Consider the following 22,227-nt stretch of genomic DNA (forward strand, 5'->3'; position numbering starts at 1 on the left):
TGCACTGCCAGCGGAGGTGGTGGAGTCAGAGTCATTAGGGACATTTAAGCACATGGACAGCAGTAAATTGAAGGGGTGTAGGTTAGGTTGATCTCAGATTAGAATAAATGGTCGGCACAGCATTGTGGGCCAAAGAGCCTGTACTGTGCTGTACTGTTCTATGTTTTATGTTCTATGGCGATATCATCTGCATACCGAAGTTCCACGAGCGATGTCAGTGTCGTTTTCACCTTAGATTCAAAAGTTTTCCGTCCATCCTGTGGACGATGTCCACTTCACTGGGAAGCTTGTTCTTGACAAGGTGAAGGAGTATGGCGATGAAGATGGAGAAAATGGCAGGGGTGATGAGACATCCCTGCTTGACTCCAGTCTTGACCTTGAAGGTTTCTGACTTATTCCCGACGGTCAGGACTGTCCCTGACATGTTGTTTTGGAGGAGCCAGAGGATATTGATGAAATACTCTTGGCAGTCAGCCTTTGACAGGGTCTCCCTTAGCACTTCCCGATCAACTGCCTCAAAAACTTGGTCAGATCGATGAAGGCCATGTAGAGTGGTTAATGTTGCTCCTGGTATTTCTCTTGAAGTAGCCGAGCATTGTTCCACGCTTTAGTCGAAAGTCACACTGACTTTCCGGAAAGATTTCTTCAGAGACTGGGAGAAGGCGGCTAGCGAGGATTCAGGCAACGTTCTTCCCGGTGATAGAGAGTAAGGAGATTCTAAGGTAGTTCCCACAGTCCTATTTGTCTCCTTTCTTGCAGATGATGGCAATAACAGCATCCTTTCTGTCAGCAGGGATTTCTTCTCTGTCCCAGATTTACAGGAGCAGTAGATGCAGGAGGCGTTGTCTCTTCTAAACCAGCCCAGGGGCTGGTTTAGATCACCAGGCTAAATCGCTGGCTTTTAAAGCAGACCAAGCAGCACGGTTCGATTCCCGTACCAGCCTCCCCGAACAGGCGCCGGAATGTGGCGCGACTAGGGGCTTTTCACAGTAACTTCATTGAAGCCTACTCGTGACAATAAGCGATTTTCATTCATTCATTTCATTCTCTAAGTTTGTAAATCTCCGCTGGGATCCCATCCGCTCCATTCTTCATGTGTTTAATGGCTTCGACTTGGTCTGCACTTGGTGGGAAATCAAGATCATCTTTGGTGAGGAGTTGGGAGATTTCCTCATATGTGGTTTTATCACAGTTTAGAAGTTCTTTGAAGTGTTCTCTCCATCTCCAGATTGATGTTTTCTCTGTCTCACCAGAGGGCTCTGTCCTTACGCTGCACCGGTTTGAGGTGTAAGGACTTGTTGGGACAATATTTGACTCGGTGGCACCGAAGAAGCATCGGGTGTCATGCTTGTCAGCGAGGAGTTGCAAATCCTTAGCTTTCTCAATGAATCATTGGTTCTTGGTTTCACTAGTTCGACTTTATATCTCCACCTTTTCTGTTTGATGAGTTCTCCTGTGTGCTTTGCTGGCTATGTTGTTTTGTCAGATGAGTTCCTAGATGGTGTGGCCATTCTCGTCGAGCCAGTGTTTGCTGGTCTTGGTTGATGGTTTCTTCACAACTTGAGATGATGGCTGTCTTCAGCTCTTTCCAGTTTTCCTCCACTCCACTGGAATGAACGCTTTGGAGATTTTGGCGAAGACATTGTTGGAGGTTCACCAGCATGCTTGGCTCTTGAAGCCGCTCAAGGTTGATCTTTTTTCTGAGCTGTTTGCTCACCATCCCCTGCTTCTGATTGAGTTTGATGGACACAGAGGAGTGGATGAGCCGGTAGTCTGTCCAACAGTCACCTGCACTCGTCATCGCTTTGATGATGATACCTCAGATACCAAGGATATTTACTGGCAAGTGACCCTAGGTGCAAGCAGTAGCTCTCTAACTACATTCTGGACACAGTTCAGGAGACACTGGTGGTCGTGCATATTGTTTGGCATTTCCATGGCTCCAGGTAAGTATCAATGTGGTCAATATGACATGATCAGTGATCTTCCTGGAATGGAAGCCATAGTGGATGATCCACTAGTCTATAGATGTAGAGACACAATCGAAGAAGCTACAGCTGACCATGATCAGAATTAAATACGACTGCTAGACAGAGATCATCAGATGAACCTGAAGCATATCAAGAAAAAGTTTGCACTTGAAGATGCCTGAGGTCAAGTACATACATCATTTACTGAGAGCAAAAAGTCTTTGCCTGGATCCTGACAAGGTGAGAGCTGGAGCAGTGATCAATGGACGTGAAATGGATTTTATTGGATTTGTGAACTATTCAGCAAAATCTTTACCCCGTTTGTCGTCAGTGTGAACTATTGGCTCACTGCCAAGGATATGCAGAGGCACTGGGGAACAACATTTACTAAAATCAAAAGTGTTGGCAAGCCAGTGCTGAAGTACAATGATGAAGTTGCCTTGCAGTGTGACAGACAGGTCTTAGAGAGACCCTAATGCAGCAAGAATGACCAGCCATATTTGCATCCTGGGCACTATTGCAAACTGAATGATGCCAGGCTCAGGTTGAGAAAGAGTGGCTGGCTAACGTTTTTGCTTGGAGAATTTTCATTAATACCTGTTGGGAGAGACAAAGTGGCGTCTGACTGCAAACCATTTCAAAGCATCTTTCTCAAACCGTTACTACCCACTCCACTGTTTGCAGGGGCACACTGGGCAGATCGAGATGAACTGAAAGCCCAAGGTGGCATCTTGTACAAGGGAAATAGAGTCGTCATCCCGAAGGAGATGAGGGGTGCCAGGCTGGTAGTGCCAAGATGCCATGATGCCAGTGGGAGTGCCACAGTGCCATCTTGCCCAGTCCCGAACATCCAGAAGTCTCCAAAGGCCTGAGATACATCCCCAGCTGCCATAACACCTGGTACACATTTATGATAACCTGTAGTAAATGGCCCCCTAGCAAGATCTCCCAGGCTTGGCTGGTGAGTACCGGACACTGGGTAAATCCGGCATCTGGGTATGGCTCACTTAAATATGCAGATCTATATCTCGGTCAGCAAGGGCAAAGTCCAGATCGTGCTAGGCAGAATGAGTCGGGTAATTCTCGATCAGCCCGAAGCGGAACTCAATTTAGTGCTCTCGCGCAATTCACACATTGCACCCGGATCCGCACCGGGTGCAACAGGGTAGCTGAACCATGCCCGAGAGTAGAGAAGTTAATGTACATCCACGCAAACCATCAGTGAATTGAATGAACTATGTGAAAGACAAGTGGTCAAATGTGAGCAATGAAATCAAAAACCATATCAACCAGTGTGGTGCTTGTAACGAATACAAACTAAACAAGTTGGAGAGACATTGATGATGCAAGACATCCCAGGCATATCATCAATGAAAATAGAGGGTAGACGCCGTCACTCTAGGAGAAAATAATTTTCTTTGCTGATTACTATTCTGACTACTGGCAGTTAGACCAGCTGACTGAAAGGGGCGTAGGACAAATAGTAGAATGCCTGAAAGCACACTTTAGCCAGTGCGGTATTTCAGACATTGTGATGAGTGACAATGGCCCTCAGTTCATGAGTGAAGAATTCATCCAATTCACAAACAATTAGGAAATTCATCACTATATATCATCTCTCAGTTGAATGGAAAGGCTGAGGCAGCAGTGAAAAATCATCAAAGTTATCATCAAGAAATTGAGCAAATCTAGCACCAATAAAGAAACACATCGACTGAAGGCATGGTAAGTAGTCTAGCGCAAAGACTAATAGCACCCTACACGCAAACTAATGGCTTATACAACCAACTTACAAAGCTAGTTCTTCACTGCAGATGGCCAGGAAGAAGGCATCTCACCAGCTGTACTGAGTGCAGACTTACCATCAACCCCAGAGATCCACAAATCCCCAAGAACAGCAATGGAACCACAGCAATTGCCATGGCAACAAATGCCACAGCAACATCATCCAGATGAACAGTCATTGACAATGTGCATGTGTACCATTAAGAGACCTGCACAATTTAACAACTCTGTATGCAATGCATGTGCAGCAACAGACGAGAATAACAGTTTGTTAATGTGTGCAAATAGTGATGGTGTGAGTAACTTGGATAACACATGTTCATTCGGTCTTTTGTTCTTTATGAAAGGGGGGATGTTTGGGTTTTGAAATGCAACAGGGGCAGGGGTTACAGACAGGCCCGCTGTGAAGATTAATATAGCAGAGGTTTCACGTGTATCAGATGTAACATGCTTTAATAGTGAACTATTGACATTTCTATTCCCCCTAGCTACAGATAGTGACCCCCTTCACCCCAGTGCCCATCCAGTGCTCCTTAGTCTTCTTGATCTTTCGTGGTTTACTGCCAACTCAGCTGTGTCCCCAGGAGGTGAGGTCAGAGGTGAGGGCATCCTGCTGTTTTCCACGCCCTGTGGCCTTTGATACCCTTGGTGGACGTCCTCTGGAGGGCCTGGAGCCGAAGGGACCTGGCCAACTTACCAGCACAACAGTCACCACCATGCCACCCTGTTCTGCCTGCTGGCCTTGAACTGGTGTCAGGAGGGGGGGGGGGGATTTGGGAGAACCGGATACCACCATCATCTCCTTGGTGGAAGGCCCTGGGTTGGCCTCCAGCCCTTCCTCCTCCCTGATGGTGCTGGTAGGGCCCTGGGGGTCTCCATGGGACAGAGGGGCAGCTGGAGTGATCTCCAGAGCCCACTGAGTCATCTGGCATTGCCAGCCCTGGTGGTTCCCCATTGTCTGCACTATCATGTCAGCGATGCCCCTTTGTGACTGGGCCACGCTCTGGAGTGCCTTGGTGTTGTCGACCTGCGGCTGGGACAAGTCCCGCAGTGACTGGGCCATGATGTCGAGGCCCTCGGTCATGGTCGTCATAGACTGAGACGCCACCACTCAAGATGGGGACATTGTGTTCCAGGTTCTCCACTGCAGTCACCAACCTAGCAGCGCTGCCCTCTGTGCCACGCATGGTCGGCAACATCTCCAACGACCAAAGCCTTTGGGACTCCTTCAATCAGCTATGCAGTCACTGGAATGTAGCTGACATCCCCTCCTGAATCTCCCAGCGGTGTCCATTCATCTGTATCAGCTCTGGGAGGACTTTGTCCAGGGGCTCAGTATCTGACTGAGACCCAGCTGAGTCCTGGGATCCAGCAGACCTCCGAGTGCTGTCTCCCTTGGCTATTCCAGCCTCCACCTGATGTTCATCAGCAAATGTGTGGTGTTCAACAGATTGTGCCCCAGAAACCTGGCCACTAAATTTGCCTACTGAGGTGTGTGTCTCTGCACTGGTGGAAGGTGGGGGTGAAAGCTGTAACGCCTCGATGGTGGTCTCCTCGGACCTCTCCTCTGAGGTGATCTCTTGGATGGAAAGGGGGGAGCAGATCCAGATGGCTCAGCCTCACCAAATGGTCATCCTGTGAGACAATGGACATATGGTCAGCGAGAGGGAAGGATAATTTTGTCCGACATGAACTATTCACTTGAGGCAGGTCTTTTGGGTAAAGGGGCAGTGGATCCTCACCTTTGAGGCACAGGCCAACCTCGCTGCCGAGGACTGCTCTCACCTCGGTCAACCCCACCATCTCCAGGTCCCATTCCTTATAGGATTCAGATTGCTGGGAATCCACTGATTGCTGTTTATTATGGGCTATCGTCTCCCGGGGGGACAAAGAGAGGCCATTGTGAGTTGCACGCTTGATGGGTCAAGGGGTTCTATAGCAGGAGGCATGTTTGGGCACCGCACCTGGACTTGAAGGGATTGTGTTGGTGGGTGCTTGGAGGTTCTGAGGAACAAGCATGGAGATCGAATGTGGGGAGGGTGCGAGGCATCAGGCAGTCATCTGTGGGGTGGGGCTGTTTAGAAATTTAAGGGGTGGCAGGCCAAACTGATGCCAGGAGAGAGATAGTAACTTACCCTTGCAGCTCGGTGGGGGTCATTGGTCTTCTTCCGAATTGGAGGGCGGTGCAGCCACCACCTCCCAGGAGCCATTGCTGCTGGGCCTCCAACCACCTCGGGCCACATGATGTCCCGTTTTGCGTCCACAGCATCCGGAAGCCTAGCCAGGTCGGCATCGCCAAAGCGAGGAGCAGGTCTGCGCCCTGCTGTGCTTGTTGACTGGGAGTGAGTGGTGAGGAAGTGCTTAACAGCAACTCCCCCTCGTTAGCGGTGAGACGCTAAGGAGCGAGTCTAGCGAATCAGACGGTGAGACAGCCAGGTGATGGCGAGCCTCATTTTCGGCCCTGAATGCCGTTGAATGCAAGTTGCTATCTCGCCAACACGGCAGCGAGGAACACCCCTCCAAACTCGCCCAAAATGACATTTTGAAATTTTTCTGTTGAATCACGCCCAATGATTTTCCTTTTGTCTGTTTGTGAGCTCTGCTCCTCTCTCCGTGAGGTCCGGCCTGGTCTGCATCTTCCAGCATTTTCTGTTTTATTTTAATTTTTAGTTTTATATATATGTAGGTTCATTGCAAAAACATGATATAAGGTAATGGTTCAACAAAATATCATCCGCAATTGGAAAAACTCAGGGCAGATTTAACAAAAAGTGATAATGGCATCTCTAAAAATATCTGTAACCTTGCACGATGAGCCTGTCCGATTCTATTGTCCAGCCAGACAGTGAATTATTTTGACGCAAATATGTAGATTCGACATTTTTTTTAAATGCCACAGGAATTTTTATTGGACCTTGGTTCCCTGGTGCAAAAACAGAAAGAAACTATAAAGTTAAGCAATCCTTAAAGATACTTAATAACATTAACAAGTGTTTCGGTGAATGGCTTTAAATATATTGTAGTGTAATAAATATATCTTATACTGGGGCAGAATTGGACGGCCATATAAATATAATTGCACAGATAAATATATCAAACTGTGTTTCATCAGCGACGTTCCCCTGTCACATTCCACAGAATTAAATGTTCCCAACTGGGGACACGTTGGGAGGCAGAAAGACTATCATTGGGCAGGAATTGGGGGTGGAGATCCCAACATTTTCCCAACTCTCCCCCCTATTAGGTGCAGGGTGGGAAGCATTGACAATGGCTTTTACACCTGGGGGTCAACAGAGGTTCCCCTAGTAATCAACCAAGTGTCTGATTGATGTTAAATTGGGTTGGGGAGGCTTATTGGAATGAGCCTGCAAGGTTGCCACCAGCTCTCCAGTTGGTGGATGGCCCCACCACTATGACCTTTAAATTCCACCATAGGGCACTCCCTGATTCCCCAGTGTGCGCAAAGCGACATGCATGCCATCTATTGGCCCCTGGACCTTGGGCATCCCATGATAGCAGAGAATCTTGCAGCCCCGACATCCTGGTGGGCTTGGTCCAGGTTGAAGGTGATGTAGTTGGATGCCTGGGTATACAGGACATCCGTGACCTCCCCGATGCACCTGTGGGCTGTAGCTTGAGAAATGCTGCACAGGTCCTTGCTCGAGCCCTGGATTGAACCCAAGCTGGCTGCATAAAGCTCAGGGCTGCGGTGACCTTCACGGCTGCCAGGAGTGGGTGTCCTCCTCCTCCACTGGGTATCCATGTCAGCGAGGATGTGGCACAGGTGCTGCACTGCCACTTTGTTGAGACGGAGTCTCCTGCGACACATGCTGTCTGTCATCTCATCGAAAGACCAATGTCACCAGTACACCTTGGGCCGTTGCTGGCCACGTCCCCCCTCCCCCTTTGGGTTCCTCCACGGCCTGATGGGTGTTGTGTCTTCAGGGTGTGCGGCGGGCGGCCCACCGCACATGGAGTGCCGGCTCCAACCTGCACCGCCGCTGCTGCCGCCTTCTCTGGTGTCTGCACGCCTCCAGCATTGTGAGGGCAGCCGCTGCAGGATCCACGCCATGTTTAAATCTGGAAGGAATTGGAGGAGATAGATCAACAATCCGTAAGGGCTTTCATCCCGGAACCTCAAGTCCCACAAGTACCACCACCCTCCCCCCCCCCCCCCCCCCCCCACCCCACCCCCCCCCTCCCATCCTTACCATGACTCGCCTGCCATCTCACAGAGTGCCATCCAGTGAGCCAGTTGTGCTGGCAGACGTTGCTCTGCACACTCACCCCTGGCCACATCAGGAGCCCTGGACCCCAGATCCCTGCCACAAACATTAGGGAGACCGTGCTCCGCTGCCCTCCCCTGATCCACACTATTATCCAGAGTAACGTTTCACAGTAACTTCATTGCAGTGTTATTGTCAGCCTCCTTGTGACGCTAATAAAAATGATTATTATCTTTTGGCCATGGGAGGATCCCCAGTGCTGAAGCCCAGCTCTTTAGTGTTTGATTGTTGGCAGCTGATGCTCCAAGAGCTCCGGCACAATGCGCAGGTTTCAAGGTTTTGTTGCGATGCCATGCACTAATCATCCTCTGAGATATGGCACATGCCCCCTGGAGTAGACACTTGAGAGTTGAAGAGTGTGAAGTGCTCTCATGACTAACATGGCTAATTCTTCATTTGAAATAGCTTTCAGCTGTGCAGCTAGAGGCTGCTCACAGCCAAAGGGAGTACATTGAATTTCAGCATTGAAGGCACAGCAAGGCTCTGTCATGGAAGTGTTTGGCTGCACAGACAGGCTGCAGCCTGCCCCTGTTATGGGTCTTCACAATAGTTAAAGATGGCTTGCAGGGGCGGCATGTGGCGCAGTGGTTAGCACTGGGACTGCGGCGCTGAGGACCCAGATTCGATCCCGGCCCGGGGTCACTGTCCGTGTGGAGTTTGCACATTCTCCCCATGTCTGCATGGGTTTCACCCCCACAACCCAAAGATGTGCAGGGTAGGTGGATTGACAACGCTAAATTGCCCCTTAATTGGAAAAAAAAAATTGGGTACTCTAAATTTAAAAAAAAAGATGGCTTGCAGGACTCACAGACACAAAGCCCCTCATGCCCCACCCCTCCTGCCTAGGTGCGACCCCTGACCTGGAAAGCTTCAGCCCCCCCCCCCACCCAAGCCCAAACCACCTGAGGGGTCCCCCCTCACCCCAGACACTGGGTCAGCAGCTCCAGCGCCTTTGAGCTGCATGCAGGAAAACGCAGGTGCATACTCACCTCCTCACTTCCAATCAGCAGCCATTGAGCCAGCTCCATGTTTATAAAAAGGAGCACTAAATGTCGCCCCCTGATTTCTTGTGGCGAATCGAGTAATTCCTGGGAGGCTGCTTTATTCAACCTCAATCTCACTAATGAGATTGAAATAAATCTGAGGGTTAATGCTATGCTCCTCATTTTTGGGCGTGACCCGGAACTCGCCATGGGGAGCGGGGCAGGTGAATTGCAAACTGGCTTGTCCGACTTTCGATTTTGGTCTTTCTCGCTGTTTACCTGGCACAGCCAGATCCACGTCAGATTTCCCAGCAGCGTGGGAAGGATTCAATGGGAAATCCCATTGATGTCTGTGGGACCAGAAGGTTCCGCTTCCGGCTAACGATGGGCCACCTCCAGCCGCTTAGATGCACACCAAGGGCAGACCAGATAATCTCGCCTCTTAAGTCTCTCTCTCTCTCTCTCTCTCCTGCCTGACCTGCTGTTTATTTCCAGCATTTTCTGTTTTTATTTCCGATTTCTATAATCTGCAGTGTTTTATTTGTGTGAAAGGTGAAACTGGATTAGTTCACTGATTTTCCACCTCAGAAACCTGGGCCGGGATTCTCCCCTACCGGGCGGAGTAGGGGGTCCCAGCGGGATGGAGTGGCGTGAACCACTCTGGCGTCGGGCCGCCCTACGTCCGCACCTTTAGGGGCCAAGCCCTAACATTGAGGGGCTAGGCCAGCGCCAGCGTGGTTGGCACTCCACCGGCTGGCGTGGAAGGCCTTTGACGCCATGCCAGCCGGGGCAGAAGGGACTTCGCCGGCCAGCGGAAGTCCATGCATGCGCCGGAGCGTCAGCAGCCTGGTGAAGACCATGGCGAAGGCGGAAGGAAAAGAGTACCCCCACGGCACAGGCCTGCCCGCCGATCGGTGGGCCCCGATCGCGGGCCAGGCCACCATGGGGGTACCCCCCAGGGCCAGATCGCCCCGTGCCCCCCCAAGGACCCCAGAGCCCGCCCTGCTCCCGCCGATAAGGTAAGGTTTGATCCACGCCAGCGGGAGAGGGATGACAGCGGCGGGACTTCAGCCCATAGCGGGCAAGAGAATCGCCGGGGGGGGGGGGGGGGGCACACCAACCGGCGCGGAGCGATTCCCGCCCCCGCCAAATCTCCGGTGCCGCAGAATTCGGGACACGGCGGGACGGGATTGACACCGGCCCCCGGAGATTCTCCGACCCGGCGGGGAGTCAGAGAATCCCGCCCCTGAATTTGAATCAAGTCAGACTAATGGGATGAAAGTTTCCTTTATACATTTGGGCCTTTTGAGAATTAAGTTTGGGTAGTCTTAATAATAATCTGTATTAGTGTCACTAGTGGGTTTACATTAACACTGCAATGAAGTTACTATGAAAATCCCCTCGTCGCCACACCATGGTGCCTGTTCGGGTACACAGAGGGAGAATTCAGAATGTCCAATTCACCTAACAAGCACGTCTTTCGGGACTTGTAGGAGGAAACCAGAGGAAACCCACGCAGAAACAGGGAGAACGTGCAGACTCCGCACAGACAGTGACCCAAGCCGTGAATCGAATCCGTGCGCTGGCACTGTGAAGCAACAGTGCTAACCACTGTGCTACCATGCCATTCCCCCTACATTGTGCCACCTTGCCGATCCACCACTGTGCTACCGTGGTTCATCTCCTATTAATAGTGGGCACAGCTGTCAAGTGTCCATAATCTGGTGTCAATTTATGCTGGATTGATAATTTTATCAAGCAAAACTGAGGTTAAGTAGGTTTAGGTACAGGTGAACCATGATTGATTTTTGTAACAGCTTCGAGGGGCTGCTCCTGTCTCTGAGTGTGGGAAATTGAGAAATGTCGCAATGCACCAGAACTGTTGTCTGGGTGAAAGTAATTGTTTCACAGCTGACTACATTGTAGGTGACCTGGGAGCGTGTGGCGAAAACGTTCCATTTCCTAACATTGGCATCCTTCACCTCCATAAGTATAAAGTTCACTTTAAAGTAAAGAAAATGAAAAATAACACAACAAATTCCACAATTTATTCCAATCCCCAACACAGTAAGAAAACAAAAGCAACTTCAAATGTAATGTTGTGAGAAAAATCAGCTTGGGTGATTTTCAACTTCTACCACCCGCCCCCCACCCGATGGAGGGAAGTGGAAGGGATGTGACAATTTAGCAACCACTCAAGCACTCAAAGACCAACTGTTGCATTTTCAGGGAGACCTGGAAATGGACATGAAGCAGATAAACAGCTACTTATAGTCCATGTGCTGTGCTAGTTGCAGGATCCATTCGCAATTTTTATGAGGCTACGCTGTGTGGTTGCATTAAATGTTGGAGTGCCGTAATGATGGACTTCTAATCTTAAATTGGAGGCTCCTAATGACAATGCTCAGAAATCCTTTGAAGTGCTGGGGGCGGGGAATGGAGGGAAGATGGGGAGGAGGGGGAGAATGGATTTTGTGAGGCTGGGAAGGGTAAGAATGTTCCTCCTGGCCCCGCAGAAACGACAGTCCATGAATCCTGTGACACTGTTTTCTGATTTACTGATCACCTATTGATCAGCTCACCCACAGAGCTGCTGCCTGGCGCCCTGCTTCACAGCAGCTCCTCCCCCAGTGTGGAATACAAATTTCAATTGAAAGTTGCTTGCCTAACTCGTGACAATGATGCCCAAGCTTGAGAATGGCTCCCTGGCATGAGGCAGGCATGTGGCCTAGCTGCTGACCTGTGTTTGGGCAGATGTTGAAAGTCAGCCTCCCAGCATGCTTCCCCCACCCCTCCACATTTCCCTGGAAGTTTACACAAGTCTGTCTGGCATAGATGTCTTGTTCGGTTTAATTAATCTATGAGAAAACTTTTTAGATTATCCACAACCAGAATCATTAAACTGTTCTAAAACATAATTTATTGTTTCTCTACAGGGAAGAAAAACTCTATTTTGCTGCACAAGGTCCAACATGATTTAAACTCTGGTATCTTCAACAACCGTGAGAATGAAATTATACAGGAGATTGTGAAGTATGATAGAGAGATGGCTCAGCAAGTGGAACTTCAAAGGCCTCTTGCCATGTCTCACACACCTCCATTTCATGGAGGTGCCATGTTCAATTCCCAAGGCCAACTTGCTAACAGTTCGGCAATTGCTACTCTCCAACAGGCTGTAGCTATGAGCTTCTGCCCTCCATCTACAGGCCTTTTTATTGGGTCTGTAGGTCTGCAATCACCTAGGACAGTCAGGCGGTTGCAGCCTGTCCCGAGTTCAGTAAGCCCGCTTTCAGTGTCCCCTGGACAACAATCGCAGACGCAGCAACAGGTGGCTTCTATTTCACCATATCCTTCAGCTGTCTCCAGCCCTCCAAACCAAAGTCCATTAACAAACCGAACTTTCCAGTATGGATCACAGGCCCAATCGGGCTCTCAGCTGTCACTGACGCAGCAAAAGGCACCCAGCCCTCCCCAGCGCCCCGCGGCGCATAAGAGTACACAGGCATTGCATACGAGCAGTCTATCCCAAGAGGCAAGACCACTGTCTGCTTCTCAACCCTCATTGCCTCATAATATTTCGCAGACAGTAACCTCGAGTCCACCACAATCAACCAGAGAATCAACAACATCAATAGGGGGCCAGGTGTCTGTTCAACCAAGTACGGGTGGTCTCCAAGGATCGATCCGAGGACCTGTGCCACCAAGGATGGCCCTGACGCACCAAATGTCCACAGGTGCAATGTTCCAAGTACCTGCAATGGCTGGTGCACAGCAAGACTCGAGTGTTCCCAAGAAAGATTCTGTTGTGTGTGTTACAGATACGGACACGGGCAAATCCAGGCTTTCCTCCAACTTGTGATATTTAGAGCACCATGTTCTTTTGTGGTGGATAAGAAGAAGAGTCATCAATAGTTCGCCGTGTGATCCCAAAAAGAATTGCTGCTGGTTCCTACATTCTGCCCTTAATTATCATCTTCAGAAATTCCAAATCTGTGCAAGAGTTCAAATATCAAATGTCTGACAAATGGAGGTGTACCCAGCTATATCACAGGACACTGAGCCCGTCAGCTTTTATTTATTTTATCAATCTGTCTGTAATAGATGTATTGGAAGTATTTAAACGCAATATGTGATTTTCCTCAGAAAAAGATCTTATTGTCCAATTGGTGTGATGCTGCTGTTGTCTTATGTATTGTCGTATAGTTAGACTTCGATGATTACCCAATGCAAACAATTTTAATGTCTTAAAAAATTGCTGCTACACCATAAAACAGCGAAACAACCAGCTTTTAACCTCCATTTTTTAGGGTGTTTATGCTAGAAAATGTTTTTATTTTAATACTAAAAAATGAGGAGTGTTTCCGTTATGGTTTTCCTTGTGTGATGTAGCAGAACTATACGATAATGCAATCTACTGGTTTAACCCAGGCTATAGGAATCAACTATTCATTTTCTGTTGAATATTTTTGAATATATTTAGTACCTTAATAGTGAATAGATTCCTATTTAATTAAAAATATTGTCTAGTGTTACTGTAAATGGACATGATGGTTCCTGGAACTGGGCACTGAAACATAGATTATGTATATACCATTAGGACCAAACGTCATGAAACTACACAGAAAGTTGCAATGGTGGATTTTAAATAGCATTCAGTACTCGACAAGGTTTTCCATATTGAATGGGTACATGATGTTCGTGGGGCACTCACATTGCCGACCATGTGATTTGAGGAAAATACGACCATCAAGTATCAATAAATACTTGATATCTTCTCTTACTTTACTCGCAATAGTAAAAACGGAATCAATTAGCTGAGTCATCCCTTTTGTATATTGGTTGAATTGCACACATCACTGCAATAAGAATTTTGACTAAATTCAACAAATACTTCCCTCGAAACTTGTGACTGGCATCACAGTTTGTGTGACATTGTCATTCTATACAGAGATAATCAAATGCACAGAATGACTACAGGCTCTTTCACTTCAAACGACCAACGTTTGGAACATTAGAAAATAGATAAGGGCTCTGTAGTTCTTTAACCTCTGGTAATGATTGATCAGTTCTTTTTTTTGACAAGATGAACGTCAACATAGTTAACTTATCAAAGACTGCAATTACTCCAAATGACAATTCTGGGGTGTGTCTATTAATCAAGAACATATGTAGTAAGAAATTTCGATGTTGAGGGATGAGCTCCATTACATTCTTACAGATCCTAAGAAAGAAAATTGAAGTATTTAAAAAAGTATAACCTGCAAAAATCTTTCAATCCTTCAAGGCTCTCTGAAGACCAGAGGCTTTCTCTGAAAGGAACACAGAGCAAGTTCTTCCAATAGGAAGGAAATTAATCCTTTCTGGGAAGTATTTAGATATTTCTGGTTTCCAATGAGATTTAGCACACTGGGAAATTGTAGCTTATAATTCTTGCCAAACTATCATAGTCTTTATTGAGAATGTAGTTGTATTTTTTATCAAAAAGGATGATCATGTTAGTTTATCCCTCACAACTAAAGAGCCTATAATCATTGCAGCCATATCTTTAGTGTAGAAAAGAGTAACTGGTAGGTACTTGTCTTGAATGTATAAATGAAAATGGGCAAAGATTGCTCAATATTTGAAAATGAAAAATAAGCTTCAACCATCATTGCTTCCTTAGAATGGCAAAATGTTGGCAGCATAAATGTTCCAATCTATAATTGATTTTTAGGAGCATTTATGCAATAAATGTTTTAGCTTTTTTCTAGTGCTTCCAAAAAAGTACTAGAAATTGACAAATTGTGCAGTAACGCAATGCCATTATGGTTCGATCCTCCGTTGTTGCCACCTGCCTTGTTATTAGTTATAAGCTAAGCTATATTAAAAATAGACCATCATTCATTCCCACTTCTCAAAAATGGGCATACAGAGGAGCGCGGCCATGGAGGAATTTGATGAAACTTAAAAATGTAATGTTATATCAATAGGCAGCTATGTGTGACGTGGAAGAATGTATGGCGTTGGCTGTAGGTGATGAAAGACTTCCTCATTTAGAGGGTTTAAGCTGTATACTTTATTGTAATTGTTCATACTTTGTGTGAAATAGTTCAGTTAATGGAGGAATCAGTTTGCAGTGAAACTAATGATGTAAAAATTCTTGTCTCAAAAAAATTCAGAATGAAACATTTCTCCATTACAACTGAGTTCACAGTTTCTAACATTTGTATATTAGCTAGTCACCACTTTGCACTACTAATAGGCATATGCAACAAGCAGACATTTCGATACATTTTATTTATAGCATCTTTATTGTCTGCGGTTTGCTAATCATGCATTAACTAAGCCAATAACCACGTTATAAAAATTTAAGAATAATCTCCAAGCCAAATTAAATGGCTTGCCTAATTTGTCAGATGATTGAAGTTGTTTGTGGGCCAGTTTGACTTACTTAAAATAGGTAAAGTTTCACATATGGGAAAGCATATTGGCACGGCAGCGCAGTGGTTAGCACTGCTGCCTCATGACGACAAGGACCCAGGTTCGATCCCAGCCCTGGGTCACTGTCCATGTGGAGTTGGCACATCCTTGCCGAGTCTACGTGGGTCTCACCCCCACCACCCAGAGATGTGCAGGCTAGGTGGATTAGCCACACTAAATTACCCGTAACTGAAAAAAAAAAGAATTGGGTACTCTAAATTTAAAAGGAAAGGAAAGCAAACATGCTGTTGTCACTCCTATCCAAACGTAAAATGCCAGGATACCAGACGACTTTTTATTTGGACCAGAACACTTAATTCCTGACTGCACAAATGCATGGTTACAACTGACGAGTAATAATGCCTTAATTTTCTTTGTTTTTGTCTAAACCACAGCCCTTGCGCATCAGCATTTTTGGTGTGGCCGAACGTTTTTATTTATTTTCAGAACACAAGCTTCACTTTATTTTTAGTGACTAAATGTTTTGAGGTGCAAACGCCCAAAATTGGGGGCTTACTTTTTGATCTCGCTATGGAAACTCTGATCTCATATTGTGTCGCAGTGAAATCTACTTGTATGCAAATAATTCAAAAGCAAATTCCTCACCTAAATAAATGGCAGGTACATTTTAACCTTACATTCATTGTTTCACGATGACAGACATTTCACACCTATAGCAACTCCTTAGCCTTACACTGGTAGATCATGTATATCACCATGTATACACTTCAGGTACATAAGAGAGTGGAGATTTTATTAAATGTTTAACTTGGCAATCTGTTTCTTGCAACTTTTTTTTCCAGTTTTTGTGGATTATTGTGTCTGACACTATGATTCCTCTGTATGCTCTATGATTTACCAATACAATATTAATACCTGCTCAGGAGTTGCACTGTCATCCACAAACTTTAATACATGGAGAAGGTCTGGACACCAAGAAACGTGCAGAACCTTTATTGAACATTCGTAATGAATAGAATGTCTTTTCTTGCACTCATTATGCTGGCCATACAGGTGTCCAATATTATGTAAACAATGTCAAGTAGCTAACTGTTCTGTGACATAAAATGAAAGAAAATTTGATAGAGTTACGTTATCCATGTTAGAGTTTGCCTAAAATGTAATAATGCAACAGTATTTCTTCAGTTTTGTATGTTTGCATTGTAAAATAATGTATAAACCAAGCGTAATGTCCTTTGGGTCCAACAAATTACACCTTTTATGCATAGTTATCCAGCCTATGGAAGGAGAAGAAAAGTAAGCAATGTGGAGTGTTTACATTCCGAAATGTAGGTAATTTCTCACCGCGCTTAGAAAACTAAAAAATTCGCGTTTCTTTGAACGTCAGTGAAATGATCCCGTTATTAAGTAGATTTGAGCTAGTGCCTGGCAAAATTGGAATTGGGAGAAAAATGCATTGAAGCCTCATATTAATGTGTGGACGCTCACTTAATGAATTTGTTGTGGAATGTTATCAATGAGGCAGACCTATCAATATATTTTGCAGCAAAGTTCTTTTTTTCTTTTGTATGTTGTGATTTTTGTTTCCAAAGAGATATAAGTTGAACCAGTTGTAGGTCTTGATTTAACAGAAGCTCACCTTGGCTACATTTATTGGCAGCTGTTTTAATTAGGTTATATTTGTTTAACAGATTGGAACTTGGTCCAATGTTTGTATGCATGTTCTGTTCCTTTCTACTTTGCTAAAGTGTGCCAGGTAGGGCCTCGTTTTGCTAAAGTGGAAAAGTTTGTATTGTTTGATTTGATTTAAATTTAATTTGATTTATTGTCACATGTAATGAAGTACAGTGAAAAGTATTTTTCTGCAGCCAAGGGAACGTACACAGTACGTACATAGTAGACAAAAAAGAATAATTGACAGAGTACATTGACAAATAGTACATCGACAAACTGATTGGTTACAGTGCGGAACAAGGGGCCAAACAAATCAATTACATGAGCAAGAGCAGCATAGGGCTTCGTGAATAGTGTTCTTACAAGGAACAGATCAGTCTGAGGGGGAGTCGTTGAGGAGTATTTTAGCTGTGGGGAAGAAGCTGGTCCTATGTCTGGATGTGTGGGTCTTCAGACTTCTGTTTCTTCTGCCTGATGGAAGGGTCTGGAAGAAGGCAATGCCTGGGTGGGAGGGGTCTCTGATAATGTCTGCCTTCCTGAGGCAGCGGGAGGTGTATACAGAATCAATGTGAGGGTGGCAAGCTTATGTTTTCAGATAGGTGCAGCAGCTCTGCTGTATTATGCCTTGGGAAAAGAAAATTGTGCAAATATAAAGTAGTATTGCCATCTCAGAGTCAGTTTGTACTTTACTCCAGATCAAACAATACAAACTTTTCCACTTTAGCAAAATTGCCCCAGCAAATGGAGGCTGGAACACCTGCTCTAAATAGTGAATTGATGCCCTGCAGAGGTTCTTGCACCTGATGGTTCAAGGTGACCCTCTCCATCAACACCTCCAGAATCAATGGACAGCGATGAAATACTTTTGAAGCGTTGTGAGTGTTGTAATGCAGGAGGAGACACTGCAAAGATAAAAATCGTAAGAAAGGCCAATGGATCAGCTACACTTACCTAGTAAGTGGCACAAGATTCTCATGTGTGAACCTTGAGTTAGGACCAACAACAACAATAATAGTGAGCATTTATATAGCTCAACTTAATAAAATATCCCAAGGCACTCTGCAGCAACACTATCAAAGTGAGCCTTGTGAGAACATGTTGGTCTAGGAGGACGTTTTGATGGAAGAGAGAGGTGAGGAGGCAGAGAATTCCAGAGCTTAGCACCAGCTAACCAAAGGCATGGCCACCAATGATGGAGCAATTAAAATCAGGAATGCCCTGGATGGATCAACTGCAAGAATGCAGAGATCTATGCCCTGGGATACAAGAAGGTCCAGACATATGGAAGGGCACAATCATGGAGGGATTTGATGAACAGGATGAGAATGAGAAAACGTCCAGACCGGGAGCCAGTGTGAACACCGGGAAATAGTCAACATTCCCTCAAATATCCTTTACCTGCACTGTCTAGTCATTTAAATGTGCAGGCCCTTGAAATGTTTTTGCATGGGAAACTAAAGTGCTGACCTCGGGTGCTGTACAGCCATGTGATATTAATGATGGATGCGTGAGATTTGGTGTGAGTTAGGATACAGGCAGTAAATAATGGACATGAATGTGGGCCTTCCTTTTATGAGTTTATTTTGCAATTTAAGGGGATAAACTATCAGGTGGAAATTTGATAGGATTGTAGAGGATGTTCTGAGTAGTATCTTCAAATTTGATGCACAATTTGTCAATAAGAGTTGAATTTTAAAAATAGGATTCGCACTTTACTTGGAAGTATCAAAAGCAATTATATATGCTTCATAGACTATTGCTTTTTGACAGCTATAACTGTAATAGTCTTTATATTTTAATTGAATATATTTACTTCTGACTTTTGCTATTCAAATTTCAGTTGCCTTTGCATCATACAAATGCAGAATAAATCGTGAGATTTAGCCCACATTAATGGGCAGTAACCAATAAACTTGTTACTTGTGAATTATCAGGGTAGCCAGCTCTAAGCTAGACTCCCAAGCCTCATCAAATATCTTCGATACGGTACTAATAATTAAAATGTAGGGCTCTAAAAATATATTATACGAAAATGTTATTTTAAGGTGTTGTCCCATCTATTTTAAGCAGGTTAACACACCTATTAAAATAGTGCAGAGTCAAACTGCAGGCAAACTTGTTTGGTGTTAGAATATGCTCACACCAGGGTATAAATTCAGGGCTAAGATTAACACGGAAAGTTTGCTGAGACTTTTGCAGCCTTAAATATAATAATAATATAATATTCACACATTGGGAAACAATTATAAGAAGCTGTGCACTTTAGCAAACAATGACCCAGCAAAGGGGTTTAAGGCAAAAATGTACACAATCTTGCTGGTGGAATTGGTGTCAACATTTTGCCAACCATTAAACACCATGAATTTTAAGATCTTAAAATGGAATTTGTTCATTGGTCCATAAGTAGTGCCCAAGCAATAAAGATTTAATAACACTGAATTTAAAGCAAATCTTAGTTGCAGTTCAATAGCATCCACTTTTACAATAACAGCTATCCTAGCAATAAAATTAAGAACGTCATGGAGTTTCTTGGCTTCCGTTGATAACTTTGCTGTGTTTCACAAAATAGAGTGATTTTTTAAAAACTTCTTTGATGGGACGTGGGTGTAGCTGGCAAGGCCAGCATTGGTTGTCCATCCCTAATTGACCATGAACTGAATGGCCTAATAGGCCATCTCCGAGGACCTGAAGCCAAACTGGGTGAAGGGTGGCAGATTTCATTTCTTAAAGAACATGAGTGAACTAAGTGGGTTTTTCTGACAATCAACTATTATTTCACAGTCACCAACATGCTTTCAATTCCAGATCTTATTGATTGAATTTAAATTCCACCAGCTGCCGTGGTGGGATTTGAACCTATATAGATTTCATAGAATTTACAATGCAGGAGGAGGCCATTCGGCCCATCGAGTCTGCACCGGCTCTTTTTTGAAAGAGCACCCTACCCAAGCCCACACCTCCACCCTATCCCCATAACCCAGTAACCCCACCCAATACTAAGGGCAATTTTGGACACGAAGGGCAATTTAGCATGGCCAATCCACCTAATCTGCACATCTTTGGACTGTGGGAGGAAACTGGAGCGCCCGGAGGAAACCCACGCACACACGGGGGGGATGTGCAGACTCCGCACAGACAGTGACCCAGCGGGGAATTGAACCTGGGACCCTGGAGCTGTGAAGTAATTGTGCTATCCACAATGCTACCGTGCTGCCCAGAGTCTCTGGGTTATTAGTCCAATGTTGTTACGGCTCACCGTCTCCCCTGAATCTAAAATCTTATGTGTGGTTGTCCAATGATGTGGCATTCACCAACAGTCATATTTCAACCTCATTGACATTGCCATTAACTTTGGGTAGAGTGAGGGCAGCACGGTGGCGCAGTGGTTAGCACAGCTGCCTCATGGCGCTGAGGTCCCAGGTTCGATCCCGGCTCTGGGTCACTGTCCGTGTGGAGTTTGCACATTCTCCCCGTGTCTGCGTGGGTTTCGCCCCCACAACCCAAAGATGTGCAGGGTAGGTGGATTGGCCACGCTAAATTGCACCTTAAATGGAAAAAATAATTGGGTACTCTAAATTTATTTTAAAAAACTAAAAAAAAAACTTTGGGTAGAGTGGGGGTGCATTGTGAAGATAAAAATAATCCATGCATTAAGAGTACACTACACTGTTGTCTCTTTTTATAAACCACAAATTTTCGCTCGTGATTCTTTGTAGAACTCGGCAAATAAGGGTGATTGCAAAATTCTGTCAATATTATTGAGCATTTATTTGCACTAGCTGGTATTATTTGGGGTTGTATAATCCTGCATGTGCCATCTCTTTGAAAGTGTCAACTTATTATTCCTCTGCTCTTTCCCTATTGGAGCTAAGGAAACAAAGAAAAATAGGATGGAATCTTGCAGTCCTGCCAACAGCAGGAAGGGCAGGGGAACATAATCTGGCAGGAGGCCCAAAATCAGTTTCCTGACAACAGGATGAAATTCAGCAGTAAGGTCCTCGGGATTTGATGACTAGTTAAATGCTGGCCGAGCTTCCTGACAAACAATGTCGGTGAGCCCTTTTGCCTGCATTAACAGGTCCTGCATGCTCATTCAAAACCCTCCTCACCAGGATTAAGCTCCCTCTCCAAATTAAATTCTCGGCCAGTGAGAAATTAGAACCTTCGGGGACGATTCAGTGGCCTCTTCGTGCCAGACTTGGTGTCAAGCCGAGCTGAGGCCTGGATCAAGATTCGCTCGAAACGCTCGACAGATTCAGCAGAATCTTGTGGCGTGTTGTAATCTGGATTTCACTCTCAGTGGGTGAGATCCATGCTTGCATATTTGAATTATTCTTTAGGCTCATTTAAACATACGTTAATTGGATTTACCCAGCACCCAGGATTTACTGACCGCGCCTGGGAGACCTCGCCACGATGCAGTGGATCAGTCGTGTTGGCACCTGGGGGGGTCTCCTGAGAGACCACCCAGGTGGTCAGCGACAGGGCAGGGTGGCACCCTGGCACTCTCTATGGCACCTGGGCACCTTGACCCTGCAGGCCTGGCCCCTTGGCACTGTTACCCAGGCATCCAGGTGCCCTGGCACTGCTGTGATGACAGAGTGGCACTAGCAGGCTGGCAGTACCAAGGTGCCCAGGTGCTAGGTTGCCCTTGTCAGGGATCAAGCCTTGCCCATAAGGGGTGGGGTGAGTGGGGTCTCGAGGTAAAGGAAGAGGCAAGTTGGGTGAAGTCTGGGGTCTGGAGGTTGCAGAGGGAATGCAAAAGGCGTGGGTGGTCGAAAGATAGGACGGCACTTAAAAATGGCGCCCCAATCCGCCAGTCATCTTCCTGCACTGATGAGGCGTGCAGCAAATTAGGTCAGTGTGACCTCAGGAAAGCATTCTCAACCAAGGCCAAAAAAAAGGCAGAGTCCCGTTAAATAGTGGAGTTGTTCTTGGCACCCGGAGCGGCAAGTAAAACCCTGCTACACGTGCCCAAAATGGGACTCTGTTTTTTGCGCAATAGATCACACCCTCTGTCTATTCTACAACTCTCAATATTCTTGCGCAACAAAAACCTCTTGATTTCAGTTTTGAATTTTTAAATTGACCGAGACCCTTTTGGTGGAT

At 45.8% G+C, this 22,227-nt stretch overlaps 1 protein-coding gene across 1 annotated transcript in view; it reads left to right on the forward strand.

The window, feature by feature from the left end:
* hcn2b (hyperpolarization activated cyclic nucleotide-gated potassium channel 2b) overlaps positions 1-16,256 on the forward strand; it is a 129,547-nt gene extending 113,291 nt beyond the window's left edge. Inside the window, exon 8 of the mRNA XM_038777812.1 lies at positions 11,961-16,256. Within this exon, the coding sequence (XP_038633740.1) occupies positions 11,961-12,883 (923 nt within the window). The 3' untranslated portion in view covers positions 12,884-16,256. The remainder of the gene's footprint in view (positions 1-11,960) is intronic.
* The last annotated feature ends 5,971 nt before the right edge of the window (positions 16,257-22,227 follow it).

The sequence above is a fragment of the Scyliorhinus canicula genome, chromosome 18 (genome assembly GCF_902713615.1).
Source record: "Scyliorhinus canicula chromosome 18, sScyCan1.1, whole genome shotgun sequence".
NCBI lineage: Eukaryota > Metazoa > Chordata > Chondrichthyes > Carcharhiniformes > Scyliorhinidae > Scyliorhinus > Scyliorhinus canicula.